Source organism: Puntigrus tetrazona, chromosome 5 (genome assembly GCF_018831695.1).
Source record: "Puntigrus tetrazona isolate hp1 chromosome 5, ASM1883169v1, whole genome shotgun sequence".
In the NCBI taxonomy this organism is placed as follows: domain Eukaryota; kingdom Metazoa; phylum Chordata; class Actinopteri; order Cypriniformes; family Cyprinidae; genus Puntigrus; species Puntigrus tetrazona.
The window spans coordinates 14,038,938-14,060,330 of NC_056703.1; the positions used below are offsets into that span (position 1 = coordinate 14,038,938).

General features: G+C 36.9%; 3 protein-coding genes across 12 annotated transcripts; 2 read left to right on the forward strand and 1 right to left on the reverse strand.

Annotated features, from left to right (window-relative positions):
* The first annotated feature begins 32 nt into the window (after nucleotides 1–32).
* On the forward strand, nucleotides 33–2,122 carry apoa1a (apolipoprotein A-Ia). The gene is made up of 4 exons (XM_043238796.1): nucleotides 33–141; nucleotides 234–282; nucleotides 465–609; nucleotides 1,369–2,122. Exons 2-4 carry the CDS (start codon nucleotides 243–245, stop codon nucleotides 1,967–1,969), a joined length of 786 nt encoding a protein of 261 aa, XP_043094731.1. The 5' UTR covers nucleotides 33–141; nucleotides 234–242; the 3' UTR covers nucleotides 1,970–2,122.
* Nucleotides 2,045–17,768, reverse strand: rnf214 (ring finger protein 214). 9 transcript variants are annotated; one of them, XM_043238794.1, is made up of 16 exons: nucleotides 17,604–17,768; nucleotides 17,352–17,441; nucleotides 17,102–17,267; nucleotides 16,958–17,017; nucleotides 6,504–6,644; nucleotides 6,170–6,303; nucleotides 5,605–5,673; nucleotides 5,418–5,514; nucleotides 5,221–5,309; nucleotides 5,029–5,116; nucleotides 4,853–4,948; nucleotides 3,860–4,419; nucleotides 3,618–3,735; nucleotides 3,358–3,507; nucleotides 2,871–2,963; nucleotides 2,045–2,780 (listed from the first exon to the last, which is right to left on the reverse strand). In XM_043238794.1, the coding sequence occupies exons 2-16, from the start codon at nucleotides 17,405–17,407 to the stop codon at nucleotides 2,718–2,720; spliced, it is 1,980 nt and encodes a 659-aa protein (XP_043094729.1). In that variant the 5' UTR covers nucleotides 17,408–17,441; nucleotides 17,604–17,768; the 3' UTR covers nucleotides 2,045–2,717. The 9 variants fall into 9 exon arrangements, 7 of the variants coding, with proteins under 7 accessions (XP_043094729.1, XP_043094730.1, XP_043094723.1 ...); XR_006250968.1 differs by lacking the exons at nucleotides 2,045–2,780; nucleotides 2,871–2,963; nucleotides 3,358–3,507; ... (6 more) ...; nucleotides 5,605–5,673; nucleotides 6,170–6,303 and adding exons at nucleotides 8,262–8,558; nucleotides 9,487–9,612; nucleotides 9,973–10,032; ... (4 more) ...; nucleotides 14,686–14,848; nucleotides 15,093–15,192 and having other exon boundaries at nucleotides 6,540–6,644; XR_006250967.1 differs by lacking the exons at nucleotides 2,045–2,780; nucleotides 2,871–2,963; nucleotides 3,358–3,507; ... (6 more) ...; nucleotides 5,605–5,673; nucleotides 6,170–6,303 and adding exons at nucleotides 8,262–8,558; nucleotides 9,487–9,612; nucleotides 9,973–10,032; ... (4 more) ...; nucleotides 14,686–14,848; nucleotides 15,093–15,192 and having other exon boundaries at nucleotides 6,540–7,217.
* Nucleotides 17,769–18,325: 557 nt separating this feature from the next.
* Nucleotides 18,326–20,843, forward strand: LOC122344888. 2 transcript variants are annotated; one of them, XM_043238507.1, is made up of 6 exons: nucleotides 18,326–18,618; nucleotides 18,711–18,797; nucleotides 18,904–18,945; nucleotides 19,199–19,323; nucleotides 19,406–19,495; nucleotides 19,933–20,843. In XM_043238507.1, the coding sequence occupies exons 1-6, from the start codon at nucleotides 18,417–18,419 to the stop codon at nucleotides 19,981–19,983; spliced, it is 597 nt and encodes a 198-aa protein (XP_043094442.1). In that variant the 5' UTR covers nucleotides 18,326–18,416; the 3' UTR covers nucleotides 19,984–20,843. The 2 variants fall into 2 exon arrangements, with proteins under 2 accessions (XP_043094442.1, XP_043094443.1); XM_043238508.1 differs by having other exon boundaries at nucleotides 18,327–18,618; nucleotides 19,810–20,843.
* Nucleotides 20,844–21,393: the final 550 nt, after the last annotated feature.

Consider the following 21,393-nt stretch of genomic DNA (forward strand, 5'->3'; position numbering starts at 1 on the left):
AGGCATCTCTTATTGCGCTTAATCTTTGAACCTCTGATGTGTAAGAGGACAGGGTTCCAACTCCACATGCACTGTTCCTGCCCTATATAAGACCTTTGCCCCTGCTGTCCGTCCTCGCACATTCAGAGCACCACCACTCAGGTAAGAGCTCAAACCAGCAGGAGAGGAATGCAAGGCAATATCAAAGTAAATCTTGGTCGAACAGCATTATAATAAATGTTTTGCTTTTTTAGAGCTTAACCATGAAATTCGTGGCTCTTGCGCTGACCATCCTCTTTTTGGGTAAGTAGCATACTTTTTTTCTTTAGTTTTTTAAATTAACTTCATGTTTCCTAACTAATGCTAAACTAATGCTTTTGTTAACGTTTTGTTTTCTGATGCAGACTATTTGACCACCTTTTTCTTGGTAGTTAAAAGATAGGCAGTCTTTTTTCGATTACTGAAGCTTTCCTGTGTCTTCTCAGGTTCCCAGGCCCGTTTCCTGCAGGCTGATGCTCCCTCTCAGCTGGACCATTTCAAGTCAGCAGCCTTGGTGTACCTGACCCAGGTCAAGGAGCAGACTCAAAGGGCCCTGGACAATTTGGATGGAACCGAGTATGAGCAATACAAGTAAGAGCCATATCTTCTCTTGATGTCTCTTGCTTGTTTCTTCTTTGAGTCTTAATCTTCTGTTTGTGGTTTTTACTTCTTTTCCCTCTTCAGTTATGTGAAGCATAGAGTATCATACTTCAGTATCTCATAATTTCAAGTCAAGCCTCAGAGATTTATATAATACAGATATTGCTTCAAAGTAGGTTTACATAAAGAAAATTATGTTAATGTTATAAATTTATCAGTTATACACTAATTTATTGTCAGCTCTAAAGGAGATATACAGAAGAAAATTATATTGGTTTTCAGCTCAATTTGGTTCAGTGTTGTTCAATTCCTTTTGATAACCGTCAATGCTGCAAATTCTAAAACAAGTTTAATTCACCAGTAAACAGTTCTACAGAATACAATTTCATTATTTAACTCACGTCAGTGCAACATTGATTCAATTCAAATAAGAGCGTCAATATCGTAAAGTTGGTTTTATTAACCAGCTCAAATTCAGACATTTTATAATCATCCTATATTGCCAGTGGAGTTAAATCACTGATATAGCTGTATTAATATTAATCATTAATCTGGGCATGCCAAAGGAAACAGCAAGGAACCGAAACTCCATGCAGTAGTAGTGTAGAAAAAAAAAATACCAGCCTCATTTGGGTGGCCAGCTCTCATCTGGCCTTAATAAACCAAGCACAATGTGATGTATGATTCCAGACTTTGACCTAAAATTTATTTGTGCTCGAGTATCCCAAATTTATGTTGTTTTCTCTTCAGACTGCAGCTCTCAGAAAGCCTGACTAAGCTCCAAGATTATGCCCAGTCCACCTCCCAGACTCTGACTCCCTACGCTGACACCATCTCCAGCCAGTTCCTGGAGAACACCAAGCAGCTGCGCGAGCGTGTCATGACTGACGTGGAGGACCTCCGTTCCAAGCTGGAGCCCCACCGTGCTGAGCTGTATGGCGTGCTGCAGAAGCACATTGAAGAGTACCGTGAAAAGCTGGAGCCAGTCTTCCAGGAGTACGCCAACCTGAACCGTGATAGTGCTGATCAGCTGCGTGCCAAGCTGCAGCCCCTGCTGGAGGAGATAAGGCAGAAATTCGAGACCAACGTTGAGGAGACCAAGTCTAAACTCGTGCCGATGGTTGAGGCCGTACGCACTAAGCTGACCGCAAGCCTGGAGGACCTGAAGACTATGGCCACCCCCTATGCTGAGGAATACAAGGAACAGCTGATGAAGGCTATTGAGGATGCCAGAGAGAAGCTTGCCCCACACACCCAGGACCTCCAGACACGCATGGAGCCCTACATGGAGAATGCCAGGGTCAGGTTTGCACAGGTGTATGAAACCATCTCCAAAGCCATCCAGGAATAAAAATACACAAGGACTTTGCACGCTCAGATCCTCAGGCAACAGCAAATGGTTATGAAAGGAGTGTAGATGCAAGGATTGTGTTATGAATGTTTATTATGTTCAAGTTAAATAATCTTTGATGTAATAATGCAAACAAATAAAATGCCCTAAAAAAAATTCTTTGTGCCAACGTTTTCTTCCATTCTGAATAAGATGGTATAATATCCAAATGCAGATTTTATATTCAACAATATTATCATTTATTTAAAAAAAAAAAAGATAATTATCAGTGATTACAAAACATTCACTCAATGTATAAAGCTCACCTCGTAAGGGCCTTAGTTTAATAAAATACAGAAATAATATAACTGCAGCACTTTTCAGTAATACAGTTTTGTATCACTTATCAGAAAAGTTCTGAAGGAAAAATGTAATATTATTTTGGAGTTTTTATGTATGCGATATGACCTTTATAAAAGCATACATAATTAGGATTATACTTCAGGATTTGTTTGAAAATATTTGGATTAACACTGAATACTGAAAATTTAATATTCATATTGTTAGGATTTCTATTGATCTGCAAAGTAGCATCAATTAGTATAACATATTGTCCTTTTAATAATAATTAACTGAGCAGGAATTTTACCACAGAATTACAAAAACCTAATTTATAAGTGTCTTGATAACTATTTATATGATCATTCCACTTAATGTTTTGCAGGTATAAGTTCAGCTATAAATGTGTGTTTGCTCCTGAAGCCAGACCTCACTTGGATGGGCAGAAAGGACAGGAGTTATTCTTGCTGGTCTTGAGCCAAACACTAACACACTAAAGAACAGGAGAGAAAAAACAGTTATTAGAGTACAGAAGGGGCAAATAATGTGCCTTAAATGTATTTTATGAAAGTTACACACTTACTTCCTTGTGCATGGTATGGGAGCACTTGGTGTTGTACTGGCTTCCTGCATCCACATGATTCTGGCACATCAAACAAAATTTCCGGGTAGAGGGCTGAGAAGGACAGAGAAAGAGAGTGTAGATTTATATGGATTTAAAAAAAAAAAAACACCTGAGGTATTTTAATACATTCAAATAATCTGGATATATATTTTTCTGACTGTAAAATATAGTAGGGAATTGAAAGGAGATTACAATATTCCCAAAAGGCTCAATATCCTGTAATATGAGGTTAAATTTGACACTTTTTTTTAAAACGCTTTTTGTCTTTTGTATGCTACTAGCATACATCCTAAATTAGGCATGTCAGTTTTAACTTTAACCCATTTCTTCTTGCCAAGAGGACAACTTCGGTAAAATGGTGGCATGGCTTACCCTACACTTCACTACTGTTCAGAGGATTTTGTTAAATGTGATTTAAGAAAAGGGGTTTAAAGTTGACTTGTACCTGCAGAGGTCTTGTGTGGAAGACCTGAGCAACTGGGGGCTGGAAATGTGGCCTCATGGGATGCGATGGCTGAATTACAGGACGCTGAATCGGACCAACTGAAGCAGGAAAGGCTCTCGCTCCAGATGGAGGTGCTATAGGCCCCGGAGGCTATAACATCAATAAAGTTAAACATGATACAGACAATGCACAGAATGAAACAAAAGAATAAAAACACACACTATGTACGAATGAAAAAAAAGAAAAATATTATTACACACCGGTTTTTGGTTCTGTGCAAGTCTCAGTGCAACCTGCTGAGTAAGATCATCAATCGACATGCCAGCCATTGTACCACGCTCACTCTTGATTTGCTGTAGAACTCGTGTCAACTGATCTCTAATGCAAACAAAACAGAGAGATCAGTTACAGAACGCAAATCAAAAAAATCTACTAAAATTACATTACACCTAAAAAATTTGCTTGGAAGGATACAATCCTATCAAAAAATTTATTTGATTACCTTGTGCACTGTGGGAAATGTGAGCCCAGTCTCTCAAGCAGCTTGTCCAGTTTTCCTGCTGGGGCAGGATTGGAAGGAAGGGGCTGGGGGGATGCGTTACGTGCAGACGTGGATGGCATGAATGTTTGGTGAAGGTGCACTGCAGCTTGGGGTTGAAAATTGGCTCTGTGATTACTTGGCAATACACCAAAGGCACCAGCTGAGGCAGTTGGAACACCTACATGTGTTTGTTGTAGGATCTGTGGGGCTGGTGCGACAGGCACATGGGATGAGGTTTGAGGCAGGGAGACTGACTGCATGGGTATTTGATGGCCAGGTGCATGAGATGTCATGGGGGCATAAATGTTTGTGTGTGCAGACTGTGGACCTAATGTGATGGGTAGGTATGGTGTGGTTTGAGGAGATGGGGCAGAAAGTGGCGGTGTGGCCCTTTGTGGCGGTGTGATTGAGGTGTGGAGCTGTGGGTGAACTATCGAAGGAGAAGTTGTGATAGTCGGCAGACCACTGTTGAAAACGGGATGTGATGCGGGATTCTGAAGTGGACTCATTACCATCTCCAACTTTGGAAAGGCAAAAATAAATGACACGCACAAAATATATAATTACTTACATTACGTCTAAACTAAAACTATGCAAAGATAATGATTACAAATTTAATTACAGTCACATTTATGTTTTGTGAATATAATAAGAATGGATAAGCCATATTCCAAACTGTGGAAAGCCAGCTACTCTATCAATTCAACAAAAGCACATCATTCACGAGCAATCAGTCTATATCTATTAATCAAGGGATCCTTAAAAAATGTATTATGGTTTTATATATATAGTCATAAAAAATTATCCTCAAGAAACCAATCAGCATATTAAAATGGAGGCTGGAGTAATAGCTGCTGAAAATTCTAAAAAAATATATATAAATCTTTTAAATAAATATTTAAAAAAAACAACACTCTTTACTTGTCCATACAGTATTAGTAAACTTATGCTTACCGTGGGCACTGGTGGAAGATATGGGAGTGCAACTGAAGGCAAACTGTCCAGCTGTTCACCTCTCTCCAGGAGTTGATGGTTTTCATTAAACTTATTCTGAAAAGCAGAAGGACAGAGTGAGCAAAGCTGCTAACCCCCTTCACCTGTAATCCATCTATATTCGCTCCTTCCCTCACCTTTAGTCCCACCAGATTGCGGCGGATGTTAGCTACGTTCTGCTCCCACTTCTGCCTCTGGTGCAGGTGGTTCTGGGAAGGATTTAATCTGTTGAGAATAAGCCCAAATCCAGAATGAATCAATTCCCTTTTACGCATACAAACATATTGTACATGCATACCTCTCAATAGACATTAATTCACACACAATACCTGAGAAAATTCAGATATTTTTCAGCATCTGCAATCCAGTCCTCCACCTGAGAAAGCGCAAGCTCTTTCTGCATCTCTAATGCAGCTATCTGCTCACACAGACATGACAAACATACAGTCGGACAGTAATATACAGGATTTATTATGCCGTCTGTGAGATTTATAGAAAATTTTGGATGTAAAGATGCAGCATTTACCTCATCTTGAAGAACGGTCTGACTGGCCTGCTCCGCCTGTCTACACAGTGTCTCCATTTCCACCCTCAGGTCAGCTATTTCCTGCTCCCAGGACAGCCTGTCACATACACAAGCACAAAAAACAGATAAACACGGATACAGAAACATTATAGGGACTTCTTCTTTTATGTTTTTAATTTTTTTTTACTTTTCTTGATTCTGTTCCTCAATCAGCATCTTGAGTTTCTTTTCTGCGTCCCCCAGCTCCTGAGCCAGTCTAAAACAAACACACACACACACACACACACATTCAGTGACCCAACTAATATTACATGCACTTAGCAAGGATGCATAGAACTGAGCAACAACGACCAAAAGACATTTATAATGTAAAACTACAAATAAAAATAAAAAAGCGCTTTTTGTTTTTTTTTAAGTTTATATTCATCAAAGAATCTCAAAAAAAAAAAAAAAGTATCACATTTCCACATAAATATTAAGCAGCACTGTTTTAAACACTGATAATAATAAATGTTTCTGGAGCATCAAAACGATTTCAGAAGAATCATGTGACACTGAAGACTTTGCCATCAAAGAAATGAATAAAATATATTAAAACAGAAAATGGTTAAATTGTGATAATATTACTGTTTCACAGTAGTTTTATTCAAAACAAATTCAACCTTGATGAGAATAAAATACTTATTTTAAGAACATAAGAACAGTACTTCTGAATGGCAGTTTATATTCTCCCCCAAGCTTTGATAAATTACCTCGTTTTCTCGTCTTCAATCCGCTCTTTCTCTGTATTAAGCTCTTGTCGCTTTACCATGAAGTTTTTCCGTGTGGTCTTGCTACTATTCAGCTCCAATTTAACTTGCAAGGACTCAATTTTTTCAATAAAACCCTATACAAATAAAAATATTAATAATGAAATTGCATTTCAACAATAAAAATAAGCTACTTTTGACTACAATGCTTTTACGCAGAGGAGCATTCCTCAGTGAGTTCAACAGCACTGCTATTCAAATAACCTTGTGTAAATGTCAGAACCTCCACAGACTGTATATAGCGTTAGTTTCTTTATGTAAAGATGTGATGCTGAACCTGGTACTGATGATTTATGTTATCTCTTGTCTTTTCCAGATTGTGGACATGGAGGTTGTGCTCCTCCTGCTCCGCTGCATGCTGCTTCATAAGAGCCTCATACTGCTCACTCAGCTCAATACTGCAGTCTTCTAAAGCACACTACAGAGAAAGAGAAAAAGAAAGGAAGATATACATAAGGGTTTGAAAGTCTGAGATTATTCAGAAAATTCTACTTCTTGGTTTTTAATGGCGGCTGGAAACCAACATGCACTACCGCCACAAGAAAATTATTATTCCAGGAAATAAAGAAAAACAAAAACAAAAACTGAATATTTACTTTGAACACTACTGCACATAAATTCACATTTTCAAAATCAACTGTAACATTTATAAACTCCACAAACACTAAAACAAAAAACCCCAGGGTTCCAAGGCTGAAGTTCTTCCCAAAACACGCACACACAAACATACTGGTTACACTGTCATGCAAGCCCATAACAAATCTAAAAGAAAACATGTTCTGGCTCATTTTTGAGCATTTCAAGCACCACTTCAAATTCAAACTGCTCATCATGTTTCAATATATTTTTCAGGATATTTGTTTGACATCAAATGTGTTGTTCACTAATACAGCTTGTACACAAACACACACACACACAGGTTTCCATTTTATGAAGACAAACTTTATGATCATCAACTGTGGGGCCCACTCTTTCTAAAGTTTTTAAAGGTCTGGGGGAAAAAAAAAAAAAAAAAAAAAAAGTTAACCATTGTCTATACATGACTTCAGATATCTGAAATGATGAGATAATGAGTTGACCATGCTAAATGGCGACGTTTTATTGCATTTTAGATTGAGTGAACATGCCTGAGAGACCATTTTTTGTATATTATTTGCGTAATAAAAAACACTTTCCCATTTGATTTGTGGGCACCTTGCAACAACATGTATATTGGTAATGACAAAAGCATTTATAAGAATTAAATCTGATCATGTTTGTCCATTTGCGTGTCTACAATTAAGTCAAATTAAAAGACGGCAATAGTACAAAAGTTAAAATTGAATCGAAGCTTCATTGGTAATAGTTATGCATAGATTCACTCTTGCATAGAACTTCTAGTGTTTTGTATCTTGTCATCGGCACAACATGAGTGATTGACTGACTGATGTTCCTAGGTTTCACGGGAATAGCAGTGATTGAAGTGTAAAGGTAAATAAGTGGAATAAACTACTGGATAAAAATCAATGATATTGTCTCTCTGTACATTGATTGTTGTAGCATTGATGTGGACTGTGCTATTCTTTATTTTCCAGAGTGATTTTTAAAACTGTAGCTTTATGGTTATTGTTAAATCTACCAATATCTACTAAATGAACCTCAAGACATCAAATCATTTAATTTGCTGAATGTGACCTTTAATGAGTTCAACATTACAAACAATTGATTAAACCTGCAAATAAATATTTTTTTATATTAAAAAGTATAAAAAATTACTTAGAACATAAAAAAAAAAAAGGTCAAAAAAAAAAAAAAAAGGTCAAAACTCCCAAACTGTCCAACAAGTTTTGCTATACATTCCAGTTTGTGGCTTTCATCAGACATCTTAAATCATACACCAAATCATACAGTGATATTTGCAGTATAGGTTTCTGATGAAAGCTACAAGCTAAAAAGCACTGGTCTTACGATAAAGTTGTTTAATATCCTACAAGTTATGCTGGAGTTTTGACCTCTTTGGACACAGTGTAGGTATTTCTTGCACAACTTCACCTACCTCAAAAGTCAAATGGAAGAAAGGGCTATTGTAAACAAAACAATGCCATACCAGGGAGTTGATAATCTTCATATTATTTGTACTGCAAACTCTTTTTATAAGCTGTAATACGGTTATATATGAAGAATTTCACATTCTTCCAGTCCCGGTTCCTTAGAGCTTCTGGTTCAGCCTTTAAACACTTCTCACAGTCAGTCTTTCCCGGTACAGTAAATGATGTGATGAATCGCATCATGTGTCTTTCCACTGCCTGCACCTCTGTCTGCTGCCAGGGATTTTTCTTATGGGTAGTTTGACCTTAAAGCGGTGAAAACAAAGATTTACAAGATAAACAACAGTATACTGTAATTCTTATCTAAAGTTATGCATTAGTATCAGTATGATTGTAAAGCTACATGAAGTTGAGTTTTAATTATTAAAACAGCCAAATATATTAGCCCTATTTAAAGCAAGTAGAACAAACAACCAAGTAACCTTAACAACTACAGATGGGTTTCTGAGTATTGATCGAAATAAGATTATTTTAAGCAATTAATGTTATCGCCATTTAAAGTAAAATGATCACAAACTTAACTAAGGCACAAATAAGGAATTTGTTCCTACTGCATATTAATTTGCATCCTTATTTCCTCTATTTGTTCACAGACATAAAAACTAGCTTGGAAATCATAGTATACAGTAAAAGATACATGGATCTATGGCCAGGTTACTCCCCAGATCTGGAGAACCTTTGGTCAATTCCTCAAAAGCCAAACAGAAGTCAACTTGTGATTAACTCCATACACTAAGACAATAATGGAAAGCATTCAGTTAGGATTTGAAACTGATATCCAGAGGCAAATTAAAGAGGCCGTGAATGGTCAACACTGTAAATCTTGAGTCTTTACATATTTAGCATATTTCAACGAACATTTCACAAAGTTTTGTGTGCTGGCCAAGGAAAGGACTCTGAGTTGAGAACATGGCCTGAACCCAGAGTATTCTCAAAGAACTAACTGGATAGATTATATGAACACGCTCCTTTAGACTTTGTTCAATTAAAGATTATTTTGTGATTATGCAATGCTTATGCGTCAGGCCACTGACCTGAGGCAAAAAAATTGGGAATATATTTTTGGAATGGGCCATTCCTGTTACTGCAACATTTGATAATTTCTAGTTTCATTTGTAGACTGACAGTGCAGACATAATCATGACTGAGATTTAAACAATGTGTAGAGTTCACCTTGAAAAGAAGACCTCACAGCACTGGCTCCTGAAAGTGGTAATGGTAATGATGGTTTATGTTTTTTGGGTGGTGGTGGCATGTCTTTCCTCTCAGCAGAAGGACGCATCTCCATTGCTACTGATTCTATGGAAAATTATATATGAAAAAAAATTCTGTATTTTCAGAAAGACATACTTTATATGTACTATAGAAAGCAGACAAGACACAGCTTCTGTAATTTGCAGGACCAGTGGTTTTAAATCAAAATTAGTGAAAGAACATGCAATAAAACATTAAGTGTGCATTTCTGTTCACCATTCCAAGTATAAATTAACCGCATAATATTCTAATAATAAATGGGGAATCTTTCTTTTAAATATTTTTTATTGAATTTATTTTCTTATGCACTGATACTGATGATTATGATAGTACAACAAAGTGCTTTCACAAAGAACCAAGTGCTCATTAAGTTGCTTAGGTATAGTACTTGACAGTAATACAAACCATAAACAGCAGATGATCCCTCTTGTATTATCCTGTCTTCATCACTTTCCAGAACTTTTTCTGTTGAGGTCAAACAACGTACAACTTGTGATTTAGAAGAAAGGAATATATGTTAAGCACAAACAAACAAAATATTAATAAAACAACACACCATCAGGATCTATCACAATTTCATCCAAGCTCTTGCCATGAAACTCAGCTAATCTTCCTTGTTCAAGAGCCATTAGAATTTTGCAGATCTTGGCGAGTTGCAAGGTCTTCTCAGGGACTCGGAACAATTCACAATGAATTTTTATAACATGTCCAAGAAAGTTTGCTAACTGGTCCATCTGCATTTCTGTCAAGTTCAGCACTGTTGAAAGGATAGCTGCATGCTTTCGCAGTCTGGTAGATGTCAGTGATTTGGGACACTTTGCACCACATGCCTTTGCAAAGCCACGGAGGCAGTCTGACCCTCGTAAATGTGTCATGGCTTCTGGTCTTGCAAACATGTAACCATTGTCTTTTAGAACCCCACAAGGTTCTCTCTGCTTCACAAGGAGCTCTAAGGAACACAGCATTTTTGGAGTCAGAAGAATCGGAACTGGCTGACCACACTTTCCCATGGTGATAATCCTTGAGAAGCATCTGCAGAGGTTTTTTTCTACTTCGGACAGCGCCCAGTCCACACCCTCTTGTGGATCAGAAGTGTCTCTTGGAAAAAACACAGACAATGGCATGCTTGCCACCTCTCCTCCTCTCCGCCGGTTGAAGAGAATTATCTGGGCTAGACAAACCTTTGCCAGCTCCATCCAGGCTTTAGTAGAGGAACCTTCAGATAGTGATTTGTAGCACTCATCTTGCACTTGACTGAGATGTGTGTGCATTTTTTGGACATCTTCAGTAAAGGGCATGAGAGCAGGCACATTCCACTTGGCTTCCCTGATATTCCTCAATGCCGTGTCTAAGATCATTTCATTCCACTTTTCTTGATGGATGTCTTGAAACTCACTGGCAATCTTCACTCGCTGTTCGTCATTTGACATTAAGCCTTGAGCTTTTAACAGTTTGCTTACTTGAAGCAGAGAATTCCCAAGCTTCTTTGCAAGTGATGGAATCATAAACTTGTCAGATTCATACCCACATGTATACTTGACAGCTTTGACAGTCTCCATGTACTTCCTTGGATTTACGCAGTCTTCCATTGTTTTTAAAGAGGTGACTCTTCTAGCATTGTGAACCAACCTTCCCAATTCCCGCATCTTCTCTCGCACACACTGCTTATTCTTGGCTGACAGTCCACCTGTGTTTAACAAATGCTGACCAATAGCAATAATTACTTTGTCTTTTTTTATTATATCTGTGATTGAGTCAAGATTCATGACACTAATCACTTCCCACAGTTGTTTAGTCATGTTTGAAGGAACAGGGCCTGTGTATATACACATGGACTGAACACGTTTTTTTCCTGGTTTGAGGGGGACAGACTGAGGTTGAAGTATACAAGTGCGCATATGTCGCCACAGGACCTTTCTCGCAAAAAGGCCTTGACAGTATGCACAATGCATGAAATCTTTTCCCTGTGCTTCTTTGGATGGTCGTTTATATGGCACTAGTTCCCCCTTTCCTGATTCCATAACAGCAGCATTGTGAGCATAATTTCCTCGGTTGCGAATATAATCTAGCTGTTTTTTTCTCTCCTTGGAACTCTTTGGAAAGCTTAGCGCTTTAGCCACATCAGATTCACTTGCATGTGAACCTTCTAGATGCCTTGCCATTTTAGCATAAGGCTTACAGCAATACAAGCAGTAATGTCTCTTGTTGTACACTCTACTAACACCTTTTTTTTGGTAAGCACTAACAACTACGCCATCCATTGCATTCTGACTCGAACATGGTTCTTCTGATCCAGATGCTTCAGATGCAAGGCTGTGCGTTTTTTCTGGTGTTGCTGTGTCACAGTCAAGGGAGCTCAGTGAGCCAGAATCATCCACATCCAGTTCATCATAAAGAAGCTGAAGTTTTGTCTGGTTTGGTATAAGATTAGCATCAGTGTCAAAGTCACTTTCGGAAGTGGTATCTGTAATGTAATAATCTGAACTCTCTGGTGTAGAATCAAAGAGTTCATCAGAATCATCAAGATCTTTGTCTTTCATCTGAAAAAATAATATGAAGAAATTTCATAGTTAATCGATCTGTAATTTAACAGACATCAATTGGCAACTGCTGTGATAATTAATTGTTCATGTACATCAATTAAAAAACAAACAAAAACCTGTACAGTACAACTTCAACTTACTATTATACTATTAGTCTGTCTCAGTCTTGGAACAAAAATCTCACTTTCATTTCGGAGCTGTGTGACAATCTGTCAAAAAGCAGAAGTATAAAAAAAAAAAAAAAAACACTTATTACTATGGTATTCAGATTTTAAAAATATACATTTGTTCTTAAAAGAATAGTTCACTCAAAAATGTAAATTCTGTCATCATTGACTCGCCCCCGAGTAGTTCCTAATCTGTATGAATTTCTTTTTTCTGCCAAATTCTGGACGAATTCAAAATGGAAGTCATCATCAGTATCCCCTTGGAGGGGGGTATGTGAAATGAGGAGGGCACGTGCGTGTCATAATGTAGTCATTAGGAATGCACTTGATAAAGGGAGTGATGTAGTTTCCTCATTATCTTCTGCTGACATGTTCCCTTGACTCCCAATTGGAATTTGTCTGGGAACCATATGTACTGTACCGTACTGATAAGCGTACAGATCCATCCCTAGTGACCAAATTGTTTTGGGTCACCATTGACTTCCACAGCGTTCATACAGATTTGGACCTACTTGAGGGTGAGTAAATGATGACAGAAATTTCATTTTTGGGTGAACCATTCCTTTAAGGTTAAATATGCTTAAACACGTCAATGAGAGACAGTGGACTTCAAAATCTTTAGTGATAAATGTGAACATACTTGTTGAGGAGAGTTATTTTGACAAGTAGCATTATTCATCTTTGACTTGGGGGAAGGTTTAGAGTCACTTTCTGCCTTGGTATTAGCAGCGATGCTGGTTTTCTGTAAAACACAATGGGTAAACACAGGAAATAAATATGATGTAGACACTGTATGATTTCCGAATAAAATAAACTTAAAACTTCATCCTATCCAAGTGATCTCTGTCTTCACTCGCACATCTTAAATGAAATGGGCTTGACAAGGACCTCTTACACACAAAGATATGGTTCCTTACGACCTTATATATTCAGACAATGGCTAAAAAGTGTGCAGTGGGGAATTCATGAGTATTGATTATAAAGAAACAATTAACCAAGAAAAAAAACATGTGAATAATAAAACCGGCTCTAAATATAAGATTACCGCTAACTTGTTGCGACAATACAAGCTATTCTGAACACTGTGTGCTGTAGGGGTGTGCCAGATCATACAGTCTACGATAATACCAGCATAAATTGTTACATGATTTAAAAAAAAAGAAAAAAAAAAGTGTCAGATCACAATGTCATTGACATAGCGGCTTAATTGCGTATTTCTAGGGACGCACTGAATGTTTGGCCGAAAATAGCAAAAGACAGACTACGTAGTATCGAACAACGGCAGGATGCGATCAAATAGAAAAGCGCACCAATGCAGCAAACATGACGGCAGTGTGGAAGCATTTAAAAGTGTCAGAGAAAGATTATTTTTACACTGTATGATTATTAAAATCACAAAATGGCATTAAACAATTAAATACACTGCAAAACGTTACATTTTCTAATACACACATGAACTGCTTGTGTTCAAAAGGTGCTCAAAGTCCAAACTGCGAGAGAAATCTGCGCTCATTAGTTGCTCAGTAACATTTTTAGGATTTTTTTTTTTTTACAAAGCATGTGACAATGTGATGCACGCATCTTACCAAATTAGTGATGAGAATGATTTATAAATTTGCTGTTGTCAAAAAAAAAAAAAGCTTTAAGGGCTTCCTGCGGATTTCTGCCAAAATAAAAGCTGTTGTTCTGTTAAATAAAATTAAAAAGACAATAAATGATAACTACAACAGCTCTTTTAATACTTTTATTTTTTACATTTACACATAGTTTTCACATTTGAAAAGAATTCTCTTCTGTTCAGCAAGCCTGTGGCTTTTTTTGAGAATTAACCAGTTACTTCTTAAAATAACTTGCCCAACTCTTGTCTCTACTATTGCACTATAATGCTGCCTCAGCCAGCTTATTACAATAGATATACACTTCGAAGAAGGTAGTCTCATTTGAAAAGAAAGGAAAAATAAACTAATAAGCCTAAGTGCTGCTGTCAACCAACAAAACGTTGTTACATGTTCATTTAAATTTTTTTGTATATCGTCATAAACATCATCAAAGCAAATTATTATTTAAATATTGTGCTATAATTATGAGGCTATATTGCCCATCCAAAGTGTGCTGTGCAACATACTTGTGTTCTCCAAGGGTAGTCTTCTCCTCCATATTGGTATGTAATTTCTTCTCCTTCTTTAATGTCATTCAGAGCAAACAAACAAAGGTGTATCCTTCCATTCACATCAATCTTCTTCATCTTACAGTTTGGATGTTTGTGGTCATCATTAACTATCCGTCCAAACGATCCATCTTCTCTAGAAGCATCGATACTTAAAAATATGAAAACATAAGAAAATAAGTGCCTCATTTACTATAATACATAATAAAGAATAAAGCTTTGGTGCAACTTGACTTCTTACCACCATGTTTTGCCTCTCCACTTAAACTCAAACATAAATGCAGCACTGGAAGTGTGGTAACGTTTTCTTCTGCTCTCCAACTCTGCGTGATTTATTATATCTCCCCTATATTCAACAACAAATTCACCTTTGCTAATGGAACCCTTTGCAAATAGACCGCGTCCTGCAAAATAAATCAAAAGCATTTTCAAAACAATTGTAAAAAATAATCAGGAAAACCTATAAATTCAAAACATCATCAATTAGTCTATGAAAATTAATTACAAGCACACTAAAAAAAGGACCGAAACATTTGGCAGTCGATTAAAAATATGCTGCAACCAGTGCCTATTTACTGCACATATTACAGTAATTAACTCAAAAAAAAAAAAAAAAAAAAAAGAAAAAGAAAAAAGAAAACACCTTACCTTTCGCTGCACTGATATACTTCACCTCTAATTTGAATGTTTTGTCAGTCTTTGAAACAATATGATGCATGGCATCTTTAAGAGAGCTGATTCGTGATGACTGAAAGAAAAAAGAAGCGTGAAAGTGTGAACTACTGTGAAAATAGGAGAACATGAAAAATAAAACTAGCATATTCAATAAGTAGTAAGAATGCTGTTGTAACACTGTTCTGTATTATAGTTATGCAACACTAATTACAATGTTATCATAATTTATCAATGAAACAAAAAATCAGAACTAAGGTTTAGTTAAATATCTGGCACAATGCTTACCCTGAGGGCATCAACACAACTCATTTATTATGAGTATTTATTATCAACGTATTTTCATATAATGCCAGGTAATTGTAAATTATAAAGCCTTGGGAAATTGTTTAACTGCTCTATTGCAGTGGTTTTTAAACTTCTTCCTGGGGACACACTGCTCTGCACATTTTGCAGGTCTCTCTAATTTACACACCTAAACCAGATCATCAGCTCATTCGGAAAGAGCTCCATGAACTTAAAATGAGTGTGTCAGATAAAGAAAATGCAAAATGTGCAGAGCAGTGGGTCCCAAGGAACAGGATTGAAAACCACTGCTCTACTGGACAATGTCACCACACAAACCCATGTTTATTTAAATCACTGTCATAATATTTAATCATTCATATTTTTATCAATCATAATTTTACCTGTTTTGTCATTTAAAGCTACTCACCAATACGTTGTTGTAGTTTTTTTTTTACATTTTACTTAATTCCTTTGTGAAGCACTTAGGATAAGATTTGTGGATTGTATATGTTGTCTATATATTCACTTAAACGTAATTGATCTTTAATTTCACATATAATCCCCACCCTGCTTGTAATTCTCTGAAAAGAAATATAAAACAATATAAATGGTTTTTGGGGGAATAACTTTTATATTTTATGTATTACATTAAATATTAACATATACATTTTAAATAAGAAATTTTTAAATTTCTTTATATATATATATATATATATATATATATATATATATATATATATATATATATATATATATATATATATCTAAAAACATTGGACAGCTTTTTTATATTTAAAAATAACCAACTTGTTAACCCTCTTCCAGCTAACTAGACCGACCAAAAAATAAATAAATAAAACACAACAACAAACTAATATTAACAGAATCACTCTATTAACAGCCATTCAGACTAAAGATTGGACAAGATACTTGATTGTGAGATCACTAGTTGGAAAAACATCTCATGTCTCAAAACAGTTCATTAGTGCTAACTAGCTACCTATTTATATCTAATTAACCCCATTTGTTGGATACATATATGCTTACCTTGTGTTTCACTTTTTATCCTCTGCAAAAGTTTTTAGATCCTTAGTTGGCATCTCCTGCGAAAAAATCTTCTTCCTTGTTCTCTGTATGTAGTGTCAATTTAACACTTACATTTTCATTTTTCTGCTGAAATTCTTGCTAACGAGGACTAGGAAATGGGTGGTGCCCAAACATTTTTGTAATATTTAGGTCTGTGAAGAAGTGAGTGCATTACGAGCCCGAAATGTTTTAGGGTGCAACTACGCACCCCTTTAAACGCACCCACGCACACCCCTACTGATAAATGTGTTACGAACCAATGCTTTAAAAAACAAAAAACAAAAAAAACACTTCACCAACAACAGCTCCTCTAATTTAAAGGGGTTTCCCTCATGGGGACCTGAATTTAGGCACGCATGATGTGACCAAAATCCGATTTTTGTCCCCACACTGTCATGATCATTACAACACACAAACACACGCGCCTGCAAACACACAAAACCTGCAGTAAGGTGCTAAACACTTACCATGTCTGACTCCCAGTCCTCACTTGTGTTTGCAGATCTTTCCTCTGTCCAGTTCTCGGTCTACAGTTGGAAACAACAATCAAACTACATAAGACATTCAGATGATCGCTTTTGTGAAAAGTGTCATTGGGAAGTACTAAAGACCTGTACGGTTTGGCTCTGTGTTTCATTGCTGGGGATAAAACTGCTGTAATTCTGTGCTTCAGTGTATTGATTTAATACTGTTGGGACGCTGCTCTCAATGGACCAGGGCCCGGCAGACAGGCTCCATGGGATAGGACCCGGCGGAATCACCGCAGATACTGAATTCCTGTCAAGAAAACGAGGACTGTGTTGCTAAATCATTTTAAGTAGAAACAGTTCAAAATTCTACCTTAAGCTGTTTTGTACTTACTGAACTAAGTCTTCATCTAAAGCCGAACTCCACTCGGTGTGTTTTTCACTTTCCATTGACAGGCAAACTCAGCGACACAAGACTCCGGATCTGACACGCAACAGTGAGATTTAAAACCTAAGCGGCAGTATATTAATGGACGCGTCTTAAAATGCCCAGGATGCACTAGTTTTAAATCATTTTTTACAGTGAAATTATGAGCGCCAAAAGCAGAGTTAACAAAAGCGCACAGAAATTAACCCCAAAACTTACACTAAGCATTCGAAGAGCTGGACTCGATGGTAAAATGATTACAGTATTCTCAGTGTATACAGAATGTGATCTTAATAAATTAAATGAACAATGATATTTTTGTAAAAAACGAAAAGACAACTGTCGCAACTTTCATGACATCATCTACATGTTTTTTTTTTTACTTCCGGGAGGTCACATGACGTCACATTCTTCTTCTTGTGGCGTTCAGAGGCGGTTGACAAACAAATAATGGGATTCTGCCTCCTGCAGGACTGGAGTCTTGAGTATCGTCTACATCCGAATAAAAATACCTACTTTTTTAAATATCCCATTAATATATTACACATTTTTTGATTATTACATGCATTGTATATAGTAGGCTAGTGTTTTAAGTATAAGATTTCTGTGCTCATTTTTCTTCATTCATCCAACAACTGAGAACCCTTTCCCCCAATACTGCAAAACAGTTTCTGTTGCCTTACATACAGTACAATTCCTGCAAATAAGATGTACAGATAATTTTAAGAAATGAATTTAAGTCGTGAGAAGGAACACATATAGTGCCTAACCACTGGAATATTTTGCTTCTGCTTTATCTGACATTTTTGCAGATCGTGCAGAACATTCAAGTTATAGTTTCAAAAAAGATGCTTCCCACTAGTTCCCGTTTCTGTCTAATCAGAGACTGATGATATATGCATGCCATCATCGAGGGATGTGGGCTGAAGCGTGGACAAAAAAGGAAGTGCAAAAGAGAAAATAAAAGAAAATCAGCACCACAGCTATTTTTTCAGCTTCAGCGCTTGTGATATATGATTCTAAGAACTATGCATGTGCAGTTATAAAGTGCTTGTGAGCGTGATGGAGCTTCAGCAGCATTTTCCTGTGTCCGTGAATGATTATGAAGAAAATGAAGGAAATGCAGAGAAGAGGGAGAAAAATGATGCTTTTAAAACAGAAGATCTTTATCAAAGTCTTCAGTTCCCACCTACTGCACACCATGGAACTACTGACAGCACGACCCTGCTCTCAAGTAAGGCACAAAAGGATGGATAGATGGAACAAACTTTTAATGTAGTTTACACTTAGTAGAATCTTATTCATCTCTAATAATCTGTTTGACAGAACGCTGTGAAAGAAAGTACGTGTTTTTACTGTTTGCTGTGAACGCTTTTATCTCAGCCATCATCCTTGTCATTGTGGGCTTAAACTGTAGGTATAGCACAGTATTTGAAATTTATTAATTACTAAATGATAATCTAAAAAAAAAGTGTCAGTAAAATATTTCACATTTCTGAATATCTTGCTTTCCACCTAGACTCTCACAACAGAGAAACACAACCAATAAAAGGACAAAAAGGTTTTTTTCATTTTTACTTACTAGTGTAATAAAATGCATTTACTGGAAATAAACCGATTTACGCATACTTCAATATTGAATTCCAGTGTGTTACATTTCTGTCTTAAATGTTCATACATTGTGTTCTTCATTTTGGCAGTGTTGTGCAACTGTTAAAATGGCTTTCTTGTGTGTGTGTGTGTGTGTGTGTGTGTGTGTGTCTGTGTGTTTCTTTCAACTAACAATCTATTCAATATTTCATATATTCTTTCAGAATTGTGGCTTCTCCATGACAATGTGTTTTATTTGTTCTGGAGTAAGCAGAGTGATTGCGGCTCTGCTGAGAGCTTCTGTTCTGAGAGGAATGCCAGCCTGGCCATTTTAACTGAGCATAACAAGGTGCAGCAGTTATTCACACACTTTCCATCTATTTTATGTTAAATCTGAACACATCGCTGAATGTATGTGTGTACATGGGTAGGCCTGGTTGATGTCCAGAACCAATGGAAAGCAATTTTTAGTCTTGAGAGCCTCATCAGATGGATCCGGAGGCACTGCTTCTGCACCAGTGGTAATGCATATGAAATGTTTGGTTTTATTTTCAAATTTTGTTTTCATGTTTGTCAAAATGTTTTCTGAACAGTTATCAAAATAGATTTTTTTAAATAAACCTTATATATGAATGACTACAGTATCATAACTGATAACCGTCTGTTATGCAAAAAAAACAAAGTTACAAAGTGTGTGATCTGGTTATAATTTTCAAAAACAAAAAAAAATTATTTTATATTACTTATATTATAGTTGTTTTAATTTCTTTTTAAAGAAATGTTTTTACATTGATTTTTATTACAAAAAAATGACTATTTTCTGGTTGTGTTTCAGGATGATGAAGATTGTGACTGTGTCATGACTTCAGTCTGATCAGTTTGTTTTTGTTTTTCTGTCAAACATTCTGCCATGTGCTTGTGTGTTCCCGCCCCATTGTTATCTCATTAATCACTCTAGCTGCCTTCTCACCTGTGGCTCGTTAGCTCCTTAATTGCTCCCCCTACTTAAGCTCCCTTTGTTTGCAGTCTTGTGTCTGATCGTTGTGGTGTGAGGATGCTACCAGTGTCTCCAGTCCAGTCCAGTCCAGTCCAGTCCAGTCCAGTCCAGTCCAGTCCAGTCCAGTCCAGTCCAGTCCAGTCCAGTCCAGTCCAGTCCAGTCCAGTCCAGTCCAGTCCAGTCCAGTCCAGTCCAGTCCAGTCCAGTCCAGTCCTGTCCAGTCCTGTCCAGTCCTGTCCTGTCCTGTCCTGTCCTGTCCTGTCCTGTCCTGTCCTGTCCTGTCTGTCTAGGCTCCAAGTTCAGCTGGTATTTTTTTTAGTTTTTTCCTCTTCGTTCGCTCTGCCTTTTTGTTGTTTTTTTTTCCAGACCTCCGAACCCCTGTGCCGGGCCTGGTTCCTCCGGTGCAGTGTTTGGCAGTTCGCTCTCACCTGATCCGCTGGATCTGATGTTGGACTCGAGCAGCAGGACTGTAGAAAGAGACTCTATCAAGTTTCCCGGTTTTTGCTCCCAGCCTAAGAGGAGTGACTGGAGGCTGTTTTGAGTTTTTCTTCGGACGTTTTCTGTTCCTCCGCTCCGGTCAAGTTTTTGTTCCATGTCTACTAATAAACTAAGTTGAACCTGCAATTGAATCCGTGTTCGTTCCTGACAGACTGTGGCATTTTGGCTGAGGATGTTAACACAGGACATGGAGAAGGATTTGTGTGTGAGAGGATAGTCAAAAATAATTGATTTTGATGACTTTTGAAGCTGCAAAGGATGTACTGGACAGCTCCTTGGCTCAAAGTTCACCCTCCAGCATGTATATGAGTTGTACTTCATTTATCATGTTTTTTTTAATGAATAAATCTCTTCTTTGTAACTACTAGACAGAATAGCTGTATTGTGGATTCAATGCTTTCAATGACATTTTTAAAAAGCAATGATTTTCCTTTCTTTTTTCCATGTTTTAAAAACACTGCATTAATCTGACTCTAGGCAAATGGAATCAGGGAGATCTTTGGCTATGTCCAAGTTTGTTCAATAAATAAAAGTAAATAAATGTAAAGAAAATGTCATAATGTTTCTTATGACATAATCTATATTAATTCAATATATTTTTCTCCAGACACATCAATGCTAGACAAATGATTACAATTTACAGTCAGAAAGTGAGAGCAACCCCTTAATTTCTTCCATTGCAGGATATAATGATAACAATCAAGATTACACAGATGCATAATATAACCTTTGTTTATAGTATTTTTTATTAGTAGTATAGTTTATTTCAAGCTCCAGCATCCCCACAACCCTGAATATAAATAGAACAAGCAGTTATGAGATTGATGATAAATACTCAGTGGAGGATTTTAACTGATTATCAGTATGCATTGGCTACGCTGTGATGAGGTAGAAGATCTTGATGAAGACGTTTATTGCTGCATA